Consider the following 13,715-nt stretch of genomic DNA (forward strand, 5'->3'; position numbering starts at 1 on the left):
TATTTTAATCTCCGGCGCGTATTGTGCCTGTTGGAGCATTCTTTTTCTCATCATTCAACCCATCAGTCAAAGTGTTATTCCTATATTACTTTTTTATTGTATACTTTTCTTTTTTTTTTGAAAGTCTTGTAGCGCATCTACTCTTAGGTGTTGGAACCAGAGGATGGTAAGGGCGACTCTCCGTTGGATAATTGAATCACAGAGAGTCTCTGCTCGCTCGTATGCCCATGGAAACAAAAAGTCTCAATGTCAAACGGGCCTAAGGGACAAAGAAAAAAATGCATGATAAAACGATGTAAATAAAGTTATAACTACAAAAGAGGGGGCAAATTCAAAGGGACAGAACGCTGCACAAATACTGGCTGCTGTGGCTGCAAAGGTTAACTTAGGCATCTTTTTGAATTTTGCTGCTTTCACGGAGTGAACGCGATCGTTTATTGCGACGCTTGGTGCCTGCCACCAGCGATTGACTGCGAGAAAGCGACATGGAGATACATGTTTGCAACATACTCAAAGGTACATTGTCTTCTTCATGTCGCGCTCGCCATTTCAAAAGAGTCCCCGAGGCTGGCGCGCGTACAACACGATGCGCTTGACGGGGTGGTGTAACATGTAAAAGTGGACGATCCGGTTTACGGGAATAGCTGGGGAACGCAGATACTATGGCTGCATGGGACGACGGCGGTGGTAACGTAGTAACAGACGGGGACGGTGATACAGTGCAAATAGGCATCCATGCCGTGGTTTCGCCTTTTTTCTGTCTTCGTTTCATCCAGCCAAACAACTCTTCCTTTTCCACCATACTTTCTGTGCAAGACGCGGCACCAATCGTCATAGCGGTCTCGCTGAATAGCTTTCTTTGCCGTCGCAAAGCCTCGTGTACTGGGTGACGACCCGGCTGGATGTGGTCGACGGCGGTCTCCAGTAATAAGGCAATATACCGTGTTCTTCGAGGCTTCGTAGTACCGATATTGCCCAGTAACAACGGATTCCGCTTTTCGCACAAACTCTGCGCACGCCATACAAGATCCGTTTTGCGCATGTGGTGCTGAAGATGCGCAAGGAGGCTTTGATACGCCAAGTACCGTTCAACCGTAGGACATTCCATGGTTTTCAATTTTTGCAGTGTCACGAGAAGCAATCTCGTCGGTTCCTCGGAATAAGTGTCGGCTGAATACTGGATCAATGGGTGTGTAGGAAAGTAAGATCGAATCCTGTCAGGTGACGGTCGTGAATAGGAGCAGAGGAGGTCTTGTTCTTCGACCATCATCTTTAGTGAACCGTTACTGTCGTTGTCGGTCTCGTTGCACACCCCTACCCTGGTCGTCGATTTGAATTTACTCAGAAACGAACTGCCTTTGCTGGATTTGAGTGGGAACATCGTATTGAACAGGAAAGAATGCTGATGCCTCGTCATGATGTGTAATGAAAAGAGCAAGGAAAAAGAAAAAAAAGTGTTCGCGTAGGAAAGAGCGTTTTATTTCTACTCGAATATTGTGTCGCCAATGCAGCGAGGGGCATGGATTCACAGCCAATTCTCTGCTTCAACCCCTTTGAACTAACCGTCTTTCCAATTTGAAAAAAAAAAAGAAAAAAGAAAATCAAGCGTTTGAAGCACCAAAATGACGCGAAGAAATGAACAAAAAGTATAAAATGACTCCATCGCTTCATCAAGCTCTATCCTTGGTATGTCGATGTGAACCACAACCTTAATGGTATATATGATTTTGCCAATAAAAATTTAAAAAAAGCCAAAAATAAAAAAAAAGGGTGTGCAAATCACACCATGATCGACGAGAATAAAATCCATGCTTTTTCGCTTCAACATGCCAGCTTCACGGCAAAACGCAACAAGGGTAAACGCCAGGGGGTCGACAGCAAAAAAAACCTCATCAGGGTCATGCTCAATAAAGTGGGGCAGGATCTTATAATCCGTGCTAAAAAGGTGCCAGAACCAAAAAAGACCAACCTAGTCCGTTCGTGAACTGGCTACTACTTAATCCGGAATGTCCATCTCTCATTCTTTCCCTCTCCTGAACCCCACACCTTTCAGCAATGTCAATGGATTTCCTTTCCCAGATAATCAACACTTGACGTTTTGCCTTGTTTTCTTATCGTATAGCATCACATCCTTAAATATTCGTTAACCCTTGATTATTCCACCGTTAATACCCATTTTCTCTATATTAACATAACCTAGTTTGTCCATTTGCTTTGTAAGACTTGAACCTACAATGGCATCCATATAACAAGTAGTACCTTGTGTATGTTACGCTACGCTGCGTTGCTTCTATTACCCGGTTTAAAAGAGCCTGATGGTTTCTTATGATTTACTCTGATCTTCATGTGGTACAGTAGCTGGGATCACTCCTTAATGGCCATGGTTGTTTTGGAAAAAAAAAGGTCTCCCCTGATCACCCAAGAAATGAAGAAATGAAAGAAATAAAGATACACAGAAAAAGTCGGCCAAAAAAATTATAATAATCAAATAACGAGGATTGGATGACCATGATCATCGCGTGCTTTTTTTGTTTTCTCCTTTTTGTCAATGCTAATTATGGTTTTCGATTTTTATTTTTCATCTGGTATTATCGTGATAGGTTTCGTGGTGGTTCATGACAATTTTTGGAGTTATGGGTTATGATGCACTTAAAATGATGTGACCGGTTGGATCAAATTCTATGCCTGGCATGATATCCAGTAGACTGGGTACGTCTGTATCCATTCCGGGTTCGTACCACATGTTCATAATATCTTCTTCCCGCAACGGTTCCGACGGTTTGGCGTCATCCTTTTCTTCAGAAAATCCAGGAGTCGTGTCAAAAATGAGAGCACCTTGTTGCCCATCCTGTTCAAACTCTAATTCATGCGTTTCCGATGACGTCTGCGTTCGTGACACGATCTCCGCCACGTCTTTCAATACATCGTTGGCGTACAACATGGTATTTGTAATCTTGCCATCCGGAGCCAATCCGGGACGTTGCGTTTTCGCCGTCTCCATGGTCGTCACACCTCGACGAGCCAAAGCAGCAGCTGGTGCCGCCGCGGCCGCCATTCCTGCCGCCGAAGCCATGAATGCCATACTACTTGCCGTGGGCATCGCTCCCATGGCGGTTGGCTGCGCTTGCATTTGTTGCATGATCGCCGCTGCTTGTTGTGGCGCCGGCATCTCTTTCTTCACATTCGCAGCTTGGGTCACTGCCGCCGGCGCCACCGTATCATTCACTGGTCGTTTTTCATCCGTCTCACCCACCCGCACCGGTGCTTGCACCGTTGGTGCCATGGCAGTCAAAGGTTGACTTGTGGCCGCAGTGGCAACCGCCGCGGCCGCGGCTGCTGCAGCGGCGGCTTGCTGAGTAGCTGCTTGAACGTGAGCTTGGGCTTGGGCTTGAGCATCATTGGCTTGACGTGCTAATTGTTCTTTTGCAATTTCAATGCGTTCATTCAACATGCTTTGGATTTGTTGCTGTTGCTGCGGTGTCAGGGAAATCTTGTTCTGTGCCGCTTGCTGCAACAGCCAACTGCATTGGAGTGCTCGAGGAGGCAATAAACTGACAATTTGAGGAGACAGACCACTGGCAATCGCGGCTTGATGAATCATTTGCGACTGTGCTTGACGTTGACTGTGGGTCATACCCGCGTGAACCGCAGCTCCTGCCATGGCGGCGGCCGGATTCGTCATGCCTTCCGCCGTGGGTGCGGCGTAGCCTGGTTGAGGTTTTTCGTTGGAAGACAGGCCCATGGTTTCCGCCGGTTGCGTAGATGGGCTGTTAGCCACCGAGGCCGATCGAGTAAGATCGACAACCGCCGCTTGATTTCCACCGGGGGCGGCCGGGCTCACTGAACTCGTAGCAGGATGACCCATGACAGGTCCAGCTTGTGATCGTGGCTGGCCTCTGCTAAAGGTAGGCGATGCTTTTTGCGCCGAGGGCTGACTCTGACGTTTTTTTGAGGGAGGAAGTTTCAAATCGATACTGCCACGTTTGATGGCGGTCATGCCTTGGGTCATTGCAGGGGTCGATGCCATGGAGGTGGGCATGGATTGAGCTAAATGCGATGGTGGTGCCTGTTGTCCCTGCATACGCGCTTGCATTTGCTGCTGCTGTTGCTGAGCTGCTTGAGCTTGGGCCTGAGCTTGAGCTTGAGCTTGCGCTTGTGCTTGTGCTTGGGCGTGTGCCTGGGCTTGAGCTTGAGCCTGAGCTTGGGCCAATGCTTGAGCTTGAGCTGCTTGAGCTCGTGCTTGCATTTGCTGCTGCTGTTGTTGGGCTTGTAGCTGTGTCTGAGTGGGAGTTTGGCCTTGCGCTTGACTGTGAGCTGGCATCTGATTTTGCTGATTCTGCTGCTGTTGCATTTGCATCGGTAATAAACCGAGCCCAATAGAGGAGGGTTGCGTGTGATCGCCCTGTTGTCCTTGCATGCCATGTTTTCCATCCGCCACCGCATTCGCCATTTGCTGCATGTTATTCATTTGCGAAGGGGCACCAGGTTGTTGCTGCTGCTGTGATGTGGGTTGCTGTGTCTGTTGTTGGGCCTGCTGTTGCTGCTGCTGTTGCTGCTGATTACCCACGCCAACAGCATTTCTCACCCAAGAGAAGTAACCGCTAAACTGCTCTCGTAGCTTTTGTAGGTTCGCTAGGGTGATGACATACTTGTTTTGCGCCAACATTGTCAATTGATCTTCAAACATATACTTCATGAGAATCAAACGTCGAGTGGCTTCCATATTGGACGTCAAGGCGAGAAACACGGGAAGTAGATTGTCGAGTTTCTCGTACATTGGTTTCATTTGAATCGTTTGATCCCGAATCGCCGCTTTCTCTTGTTCCGAAACTCCTTCAATTGCGGTACCGCGGACTAAATCGAGACGAAAAAAAAAGTTTGTGAATGAATATGCAAGTAAAAGAACAGAGGACCACCGGCATTTTTTTTTTTTTTTTTTTTTTTTGATGTTCTCCTACCTCGGCTGCTGCGAATGCCTTCGTCCATTTGGCGCACGATTTCAGCGGCATTATTGCGTTGTTGAAAAGTTAATGCTTTCAAGGCTGGATTCTGTTGCTGTTGTTGTTGTTGTGGTTGTGGTTGCTGCTGTTGCGGTGGTTGCGCCGGCATACTCGTGGGAATATGAGGTGCGGAACCCATGGGCATCGAGGTTTGATTCATCATCGTAGGCTGCATAGGCGACCCGGACGAGGGAGGCATGCTCACATTAGGCGGACGGAACATGGCGTTACGTTGTTGCAAATCACCCAGGTTCACTTTATTGGCCAGGGCCATATTCATCAAAATTGCAGGATCGATATTGCCTTGGAATCCTTGGCTACCTTGAGGTGGTTGCTGAACCTGTTGCTGCTGCTGCTGTTGTTGTTGTTGTTGTGGTTGCTGTTGCGGAGGCTGCTGCTGCTGCTGTTGCGGAGGCTGCTGTTGCTGTTGCGGTGCCTGTTGTTGTTGCGGCTGCTGTTGTTGTTGTTGCTGTTGTTGTTGCTGTTGCTGTTGTTGCTGCTGACGTTGCTGATATTGAGCAATCTGATTGGCAAGAAACATTTGGAATTGTTGTGGTGACATGGAAAGCGCGGCAGGATTCATGTTGGCCATCCCCAGGTTTTGTAACAGATTGAGAGGAATTTGAGGTTGTTGCCCCAATGTTTGAGGATGTTGCTGCTGTGGAGTCTGACTCACCATTTGTGGTGTGCCTTGGTTGCCAGCGTTCACATTGCCCATGTTCAGATTTTGAAGCATGTTAAGCGGTAACTGCGATTGCTGAGGAGTCGTCTGTGTATGAGGTTGCTGGGACGTCTGATTCGGCATGGTAGGAGTACCCTGGTTATTGGCCACGGCAGCCATGGCAGCAGCTGCGGCGGATCGTTGCAAGGCGATCATCTGAGCGTGGGCCCCTTGAGACTGGGCTTGAGTGGCATGTTGTTGTTGAGGCGTCATGACAGAATGCATTGGATTCGGTTGAGCTTGCGATTGAGGATGTTGGGATCGAGCTTGCATCATATTTTGCTGAAACATGTTAGGGTGCATTTGCATTTGACTGGTCATGGCGGCTTGTGATCCCATATTCATCGGTGAAGCCATGTTTTGGAGTTGTTGTTGCTGTTGCATTGGTCGCGGAGACGCTATTTGGGATGCTCCACTCACGGGTGGTTGTTGAGGGACCCCCGATGGCTGTTGTTGTACCTGTTGTTGCTGCTGCTGCTGTTGTTGCTGTTGCTGTTGTTGGGACAACAATGGAGAAATTTGTTGTGTTCCCATGCCATCCATATTCAATTGCAGCTGAGCGTCGTTCATCATGGCCGGCCCGCTGACGCCCGATTGACTTTGCAGCTGGATTTCTTGTTTAATTTGGTGAAATTTGCGTGCATAGGCGATGATGTATTGGTTCTAATAGGAGCGTTAGTCCAAATCCCTTTTTTGGTGATACGCACTGTGTACCATCCCCTCAAAACAAGAAAAAAAAATCACCGGTTCATCATTTACCTTGCTCGTGCTGCGTTGAAAAAGAGTGCCTTCAAAATTTTTCGCTGCTGCAAAAATATCACTATCGGGAGTGCTGGGCGATAAATGTTTCAAGGCTTGTCCGCTACAACCGTGAGCAAAGAGGATAAATAAAAAAGCAAAAAAAATAAAAAGGCAAAAATCATCAGTCGACAAGCCCCAATGGTGAATGCCCTTTCATGGGATGGTTTTCTATTTTATGCCTTACAGTTGGCCAACGAAACGAGCTCTGTCGCCCACCGATAACTCATCGCGCCAATTGGCATTGGGAATCTCATTCTGAAGTCCCATGGCCGGTTGCTGTCCAGGCGGTTGTTGCCCATTCGGGATGTTCGGATTTTGATTCATAGTATCTGAAAGTTAAGGTAGATAACAATGTCTCTCTTTCTTTTTCCTCTTTTCTACGACTGGGAGAAAAGGGAAAAAAGAAAAAAAAAAAGAGTTAAGGAGGCTCGAAAAAGGGAGACCCAACCATTATAGAAGAGAAAAACCCCGCCGTCACGTGAGTGACTCGCAACCATGGAAAATGGAGTGGACAAAACGATGATGTGGACTCACTTGATGAAGGAGATAAGCACCAAAAACCAAGACGGACCATGTTATTTCTGGATTCTAGTAAAATACCAGCTGAAAAATATGCATCGTATAGATGAACAAGTGAACTGGGATCACAGGTATAGGCATCCAAGGAGGCCCGTGCCTATGACCGGTTATTACATCACTCGCTGATTGTTTCTCTTGAAAGCACCGCCCCGACCTTGAAAGCTAGACTCTTTGGCGGGCTTGACCTAGATAAAATAACCACGAATCTTCTGGAAGCTTTTCTCTTACAACGCCCCATGTGTTCCTTGAGTTTCTACTTTTCTTTTGAACATCATACTGCCTAAGTACCTCGGATAGCGGCAAAGAAAAAAAAGTATTGCTCTTATTTTTTGTTATCAGTTTTTCGAGCGGATTAGGCGTGAAGACCAATTATTGGCCAAACGCAATGGAGCAATTGCCTGTTATCTCCGTGTCATCAAGTGGTCCTGCATATTTTAGACCCGAGCGATCAGATCATCGGACCCTATTTCACTTTATTTGGCTCGTCATTCCTTATTTTTATTACGTTTTTGCTCAGTCACGTATTCGCGTATTCAGCGTCCTTTGACATCCTCAAATCTACGAATAGGTGTTGTTCTATAGTAAACGAAAGGCTGGCTCATTTTACACTGGAGAAGCCAGGGTCATCGATCCATTGGCCCGGTGAGGGCTCCGCGGTGGCGTCCCGTAAATAGGTGGCAAAAAAAACTTATAAAGTGAAAAAGGCCACTTGGCGCTGTTTTAAGCACAAGCAATTAACAAAAGCGGTAAATTGACGGATGAAGGGGGCCTCCAAAGCCATTATCAAAAAAAAAAAAAAAGATATAGTCATACGAATGAACCAACTCCTGTATCAACCCAAAAAACTTGGAAGTTCATCGCCTACGATAGACTGAAAATGAAAGCAAAAGCGAGGCCTTCAAAGTAGCGAACTCTACAATTTTCTGTGGTTTTAATATTCGATTTGACTATTTTTTCAAAGAGGAGATGCCCCATAGTGACAAATGGATTAAAGTAGTCTGGATTGAGTTTCATACAATGCCGAATGACAAGATTCACAATCCAAAAGACAAGTTGATAGAGTGTAGGAAGTACCAAGTATTTGGCTACAGATATTCCATTACCAACAGATAAAGCGCCCTGTCTGGTTTCCGATAAGGTTTACAGTTGTATTTAGTGATGATAATTTTGAATGCAGGATGGTTACATTGTTTCAGAAACCGATTATTCTACCATTTTATCTAATCTAGGTTGTAGGAGGAGTTCCATCTCTTGGAGTGTATGTTGGGAGATGCGAGGAAACATCATGTTGCCGCTTGTTTCTAGCGCCTTTCTGATCATTTGCAGTTTGTCGTTGACGGTCAGTCCCCAACGATCTTTCAGCGCCAAATTCACTTTGTCTGTGAACAAAAGCATCTTGAGGATCGACACGCGGCCCTCGCAGATTCCAATGTCGATAGCTCGTCGGCCTTCCACGGGTTCACTCCAGTTGACGTCCCAGCCCGCTTTGAGTGACAGTTTCAACATCTTCATATCGCCGTCCTTCACCGCCTTGAGCCACAACGGTCCAAAATCATCCATTTCGGTCTCGGCCAAGTGAGCGCCCGCCGATATCAGCATGTCCACAATCTCCGATCGCTTCTCCACAATGGCATCGAATAGCGGGGTGTGTCCGGTGTGATCGCGTACGTGAATCGATGCGCCATTCAGCAATAAAAACTCGACAATCCGTACGTGGCCGCCCTTGCAAGCGACGTGCAACGGGACCCGCCCCGAGTAGTCGACGCAGTTCAGGTTCAATAATCCGCCCATATTATTAAACAGCTGAGTGATGCCTTCGAGATCATTCGATCCGGCCGCCGAACAGAGAAGCACCGGGCCTAGAGCGCGTTCGGCCGTCAACTGCTCTTCCATGGACATTGTTAAATCAGGCACCGCTTCGCCTTCCAGTTCTTTCTTGGCCGCCGTTTTAAACCGGGAAGCGAAATTCATCATGATCTCCACCAAGGAATGCGTTCGGTTGGTGGAAGCGCTGAAGCGTTGATGCGCTGTACGAATGGTCAGTTCACCACGCAAGTTCTTGGTCATCATGCGCCGCACTTGGTCCGGATCATTGGGGGTTTTGCCAAGCAAATACGACAGTTTCGTCAAGGCACATTCCGGCGTCATGTCAGCACCGGCCACCACGCCAATCAGGGCCAACTGTTTTCCGGTAGCATACGCATCGTTTACCAACCCCTTTCGGCATTGTGTGCAATTGACAATCACCACGCCTCGATCACACGCTTCCTTGATCGCAGCCAATAAATCCGGTCGACTGGGCGCATTGCCAGCGCCATACGTTTCCAACACGACGCCCTGGATCGGCGCCGCCAAAAACGCACGGACCGTGGTTTCATTGATGCCGGGGAAAAGTCGCAACGAAGCGACATTTGTATTCAGTTGCTTGTGAGCTTGGAACTTGGCAATTTGTGTCGGACGAAGCACCAACGGCCATCGCACATCTTAAAATAAAAAAAGGCCCGGTTAGCTTGAACAATAATTCCAAAAGTAAACGGGGAAAAAAGGGAAACGACCGTACCGATATTGATGCCTACATCAACGAGAGGAGCCAGATTAGGGGAATCGAATGCTTCAAAATCGACGGCACTGATTTTGCTGGTGCGATTGCCGCGGTATAATTTTTTGCCAAAGTATAGAGTGACTTCGGGAATCACAAAATGACCAGCAATGGTTAAAGCGCCCAATAAATTCTCCACCGCATCATTACGCACTTCGGTTAGAGGCACCTGCGATCCCGTAATAATGACGGTTTTTCTATAAAAAAAAAATACAGCATGTCAGTGTCACTTGTCAAGGATTTTTCTCAATTCAAAACGTACCCCAACTCCTCGAGCATGAAACTGAGCGCACTGGCGGTATAGGCCATGGTATCCGTGCCGTGTAACACAATGAATGCATCATATAATTGATAATTGGCCTCAACATCCGCCGCAATTCTAACCCAGTCTAAAAATAATTCATGGAGAGAGTCAACCCTACAAGAACAACGTGCACCCTATCTCCGTTCCCTCGGCCTTTGATACCTACCGGACATGGTCATGTTACTGGAATCCAACAGCGGTTCATATTCCAGAACGGAGTATCTGCAAGTCATTTCCGTAAAAGGTTAATATCCATTCACCGACCTGAGTTTATAACCGATCGAGTCTTTAGTATTACCTGATCCGTTTTCCGTACAAACTGACGGGTGTAATGAGACTGGGCAAGTGGAAAGTGAGAATATCCTTCTTCTCGGGATCCTCTTGATTCACAGCCCTCACAGTATTGGTGACGGTACCAAATCTGTCACATTCTTGGATGTACTGTTCCCTTGACGAAAGACTTTCAAGACTGTCGTGCGAGGAACTGCGCGAACGATTACTGAATCCGTGAGGGTTACTGGGATCATGGAACCGCTGAACTCTTGACAACGATTGAGCCAAATAATTAGGAAGCTGTTAACAATTCAATGTTTTTGTGTTAGAAATTTTTTGTTTTCCATTGCATTCATAATTCCCCCGCTTTTTTTCTTTTTTTTGTTTTCCCCCACACAATGATCTGCTGCTTAACTGGTATGTAGCCATGTTGTGGCGTATTTTTCATGCCAATCGTACCACCGGTATAAATAATAAGCACCCGTGACACATCTAGATATTGAAACAGAAGGAAAAACCATGGTTAATCCAGAATCAACCTCCAATCATGTCACCATGTCGAAGCTAAAGCGTCTTCATGGTCAAAAGATGTTCGCACCTGGAACTAACATGTCATGGCGATCGGCCGATAACTGATGACCGACAGCAGCATTGTTGTAGATAATATCGTTGGCGGCAGTTGTCTGCACATTATTGGAAAAGGGGGAAGCCGGACGAAGACCAGGGAACATGTCTGCAGTTTTTTTTTTCTCGTATTATGTTGTGCTGCTGCGAGGCAACTTTCTGGAACCAAAAAATTTATAAATTGCGTCTTTTCTTTTTTTTTATTGCAAGAAAAAAAAATCGGGATTTCAATCATTCTTCCCACGATGGAAGTGACACAAACGAAAAGATTACCATGGCGCACACCCGGAGGTCGGTCCTGCTTATGGCACGGCCGGAAGTGGAAATACCTTAAATAGAAGGTCTTGTGCGTACAAATTGAGTTTGTTGATTTCCTTGTGGACTTGTAGGTTGTTGCCTGCCAGTGATCGTAGATGATCAAAAGCATGAAACAAATCATACACCCACTCTTGGATGACAGGGAGCCCGTCCTCATCCTGGACGTAACGATCCAATAGCAGCTTTTTATACATGTGGGAAAACGTGAGTTGGTTCGATCCATCCGTTTGCACATTTTCACGCAAGGTCTGAGCGGCATCGTGCGACTGTAACAGCAAGAGATAATTGCCAAGGATACTCTTTAATAAAGGCGAGTTCAATCCTACAGAATTCATTGTTACAGTAACGGTCAGGGAACTCGTTGTTACTACATGACAAGACTTACGTTGCAGCTTGCAGCCTGGGCCCTTAACAGAACATACTTGCCAGATAGGCAAGGGACATCGTGCCGGCATCTCCTCATTGGGTGTGGGCATGGTTGAAGCGCATGGTGACAGGGTGACATAGATGATATGATCATCGTCCAACAGCGACGCCCATCCTTGCATCTTTTCCAACCTTTCCTGAGCAGAGGGATGTTTTCGGAGCCGGCAACGTAGTTCTTTCAATTCCAGCATTCTCTTTGAATCCATGGCCGTCATCGATTCATCCTGATCTTGTTTGAATTTTTCACGCAATTCGCGCACTGCTTCCGTGACGAGTGGATCAATAATATTGTACACATCTTCTTTCAATTTGGCTTCCTGCACATGGTAACAAACCAAAACAAAAAGACGAGATGGACGGACTGTCAGTGATCCTGCATGGCTGTTTCATCTTGGCCTCACACTTACTGCTCTGACCAGATCACGTTTTTCTTGCTCTTCTTTTCGCCTCTGCTGTTTCAGTTCTTGGGCTTTTTCATACGCGAGCATTTGATCAATTTGTTTTTGTGTTTCTTCCTTTTTCTGCTGTTCAGCCTGCTGTTCGTACTGGATGCATACAAGTTATGTAAGAAAAAAAAAACTATATGGAGAACTTGCATGACATTTTTACGAACTTTTACTTCCAGCCGTCGGCTTCGTTTACGGGACATTTGTTCCAACTCTCTTGCTCTTTTCAGCTTGGCTTCCTTTCGCAATTGATCCGCTTCCATTTTTTCGAGTTTATGAATGATGGGTAATCCCACGTCTTGCAACGCTTGTGCCAATCGCTTTTCAGCCACACGTCGGGATGTCACACTGAACTTGTCGACCCATTCACGCCAATCCGCAGCAGTTTTGCAAACCTGTCATTTTCATCATCAATGCCTGTGGTCCCTTGTTTCCGCCATCCATCGACTTTTTACCAATTCAAATGTGTACTCCGATTGGTTGAGCATGCTGATGCCCTTTTTACCCTTTGGCAAAGGCAACTCTCGGTAAAGACGTGCACCTGTACCATCATGTCAATCGTTGGACTTTTGATTGCCATTTTTGCACCTTACCTCCTACAACCCAGTAAGTCCTTCCTTCCTCGTCTTGACCCAAGGGTGTTGAACGCTAAGCACAGGATGGGAAATTCAGATCATCTGTCTTAATAGAGCCAGCTATGCTTTTACATACCAAATCATCGGCATATTGGTTGGTTTTCCATTGATGGAGCCGCATCTCGTCGGCATGATCAAAGGTCTGATCGGCCATAAACTTCAATATATCAATCATGACATGAATCGGTTGCCCTTCAAATATCGTTGCACCGGTCTTATCGATCTCTTCAAGTACGGTTGCATCTTTGGACGTCAAGAACTCCTCAAGCGCATCGGTGTAGTTATCCGTCCTAAACAGAATCGGTGATCAGTATGATTAGGATCACTGACAAGAGAAGGTTGAAGAGAGTTACCGTAGAGATGCTTTTGTTTTGCCTTTCACGAGTGGTGACAGTAACTGGGTGATAACAGTCTTGACCAATTTCTGGGATGATTGATAAGTGTCGGTGGTACCATTGTCAGCATCGGTTTCCGCTGGAGCCGCAGCGCGCTCTTTGGTTGCTGATCCGCCTTGACAGGTCGTCAATAACGCGTTTTCAAGATCGCCGATATCGAAACCAGGTAAATTCAGGAAACTCGCAAACACAGAAAGAAATTGATACACATAGATGAATTTCCAAGATGCGTGCAAGACTTGCTCTGTACAACATTGTTGATCAATTTAGACTGACGAGAAGCTTGTTGCATTGAGAACACTTTTTACCTAGCGTCATGGTTTTGGAGTCAGTCTGATCGGGTGCATGTTTACGTTTTTTAGCTTGCATGCCGCTCTTTGGTTTCTCCGTCAATGCAGATGCGCGATCTTTTTTATGCGAAGGCATGATCTGAATCAAAGGAATGGTGACAGCCGCTGGCTTCACGGTTCACGCAACATTTTTTGACGGCGTTCGCGATCTTCTTTTTGCATCTCCGCACATTAATGCCATTGACCCAACTGATCTAAATTACACAATTACTAAGTAAAACTAATCAAGTTAAAAGTAGTTCAA

General features: G+C 46.4%; 4 protein-coding genes across 4 annotated transcripts; all 4 read right to left on the reverse strand.

Moving 5' to 3' along the window:
- Positions 1-143: 143 nt before the first annotated feature.
- On the reverse strand, positions 144-1,732 carry BYT42DRAFT_52950 (uncharacterized protein). The gene has a single exon (XM_051565392.1). It carries the CDS (start codon positions 1,415-1,417, stop codon positions 386-388), a length of 1,032 nt encoding a protein of 343 aa, XP_051421078.1. The 5' UTR covers positions 1,418-1,732; the 3' UTR covers positions 144-385.
- Positions 1,733-2,638: 906 nt separating this feature from the next.
- Positions 2,639-6,846, reverse strand: BYT42DRAFT_547971 (uncharacterized protein; the record flags this gene model as incomplete). Its single annotated transcript, XM_051565982.1, has 4 exons — positions 2,639-4,854; positions 4,959-6,384; positions 6,481-6,583; positions 6,707-6,846. The coding sequence occupies 4 exons, from the start codon at positions 6,844-6,846 to the stop codon at positions 2,639-2,641; spliced, it is 3,885 nt and encodes a 1,294-aa protein (XP_051421079.1).
- Positions 6,847-8,224: 1,378 nt separating this feature from the next.
- On the reverse strand, positions 8,225-11,061 carry BYT42DRAFT_536525 (asparaginase-domain-containing protein). Its single transcript, XM_051565489.1, has 7 exons — positions 10,876-11,061; positions 10,693-10,769; positions 10,303-10,577; positions 10,171-10,226; positions 9,963-10,089; positions 9,662-9,897; positions 8,225-9,584 (listed from the first exon to the last, which is right to left on the reverse strand). Exons 1-7 carry the CDS (start codon positions 11,006-11,008, stop codon positions 8,305-8,307), a joined length of 2,184 nt encoding a protein of 727 aa, XP_051421080.1. The 5' UTR covers positions 11,009-11,061; the 3' UTR covers positions 8,225-8,304.
- Positions 11,062-11,071: 10 nt separating this feature from the next.
- BYT42DRAFT_578699 (uncharacterized protein) lies at positions 11,072-13,562 on the reverse strand. Its single transcript, XM_051569305.1, has 9 exons — positions 13,430-13,562; positions 13,080-13,365; positions 12,803-13,016; positions 12,685-12,739; positions 12,547-12,632; positions 12,259-12,486; positions 12,053-12,190; positions 11,605-11,962; positions 11,072-11,541 (listed from the first exon to the last, which is right to left on the reverse strand). The coding sequence occupies exons 1-9, from the start codon at positions 13,545-13,547 to the stop codon at positions 11,204-11,206; spliced, it is 1,821 nt and encodes a 606-aa protein (XP_051421081.1). The 5' UTR covers positions 13,548-13,562; the 3' UTR covers positions 11,072-11,203.
- Between the last annotated feature and the right edge of the window lie 153 nt (positions 13,563-13,715).

The sequence above is a fragment of the Radiomyces spectabilis genome (assembly GCF_025331425.1).
Source record: "Radiomyces spectabilis strain NRRL 2753 chromosome Unknown BYT42scaffold_10, whole genome shotgun sequence".
NCBI classification, from domain to species: Eukaryota; Fungi; Mucoromycota; class Mucoromycetes; order Mucorales; family Radiomycetaceae; genus Radiomyces; species Radiomyces spectabilis.

What these genes read in the sequence shown, in the direction of transcription:
- BYT42DRAFT_536525 (XM_051565489.1), bottom strand. Translation starts at nt 11,008, where the DNA reads ATGTTCCCTGGTCTTCGTCCGGCTTCCCCCTTTTCCAATAATGTGCAG. An exon ending in CCATGACATGTTAGTTCCAG is followed by an intron (nt 10,770 to 10,875) that starts GTGCGAACATCT and finishes TTCAATATCTAG; the next exon opens with ATGTGTCACGGGTGCTTATT. An exon ending in TTGTACGGAAAACGGATCAG is followed by an intron (nt 10,227 to 10,302) that starts GTAATACTAAAG and finishes AATGACTTGCAG; the next exon opens with ATACTCCGTTCTGGAATATG.
- BYT42DRAFT_578699 (XM_051569305.1), bottom strand. Translation starts at nt 13,547, where the DNA reads ATGCCTTCGCATAAAAAAGATCGCGCATCTGCATTGACGGAGAAACCA. An exon ending in CTCCAAAACCATGACGCTAG is followed by an intron (nt 13,366 to 13,429) that starts GTAAAAAGTGTT and finishes AATGTTGTACAG; the next exon opens with AGCAAGTCTTGCACGCATCT. An exon ending in GACTTACTGGGTTGTAGGAG is followed by an intron (nt 12,633 to 12,684) that starts GTAAGGTGCAAA and finishes ATGATGGTACAG; the next exon opens with GTGCACGTCTTTACCGAGAG.
- BYT42DRAFT_52950 (XM_051565392.1), bottom strand. Translation starts at nt 1,417, where the DNA reads ATGACGAGGCATCAGCATTCTTTCCTGTTCAATACGATGTTCCCACTC.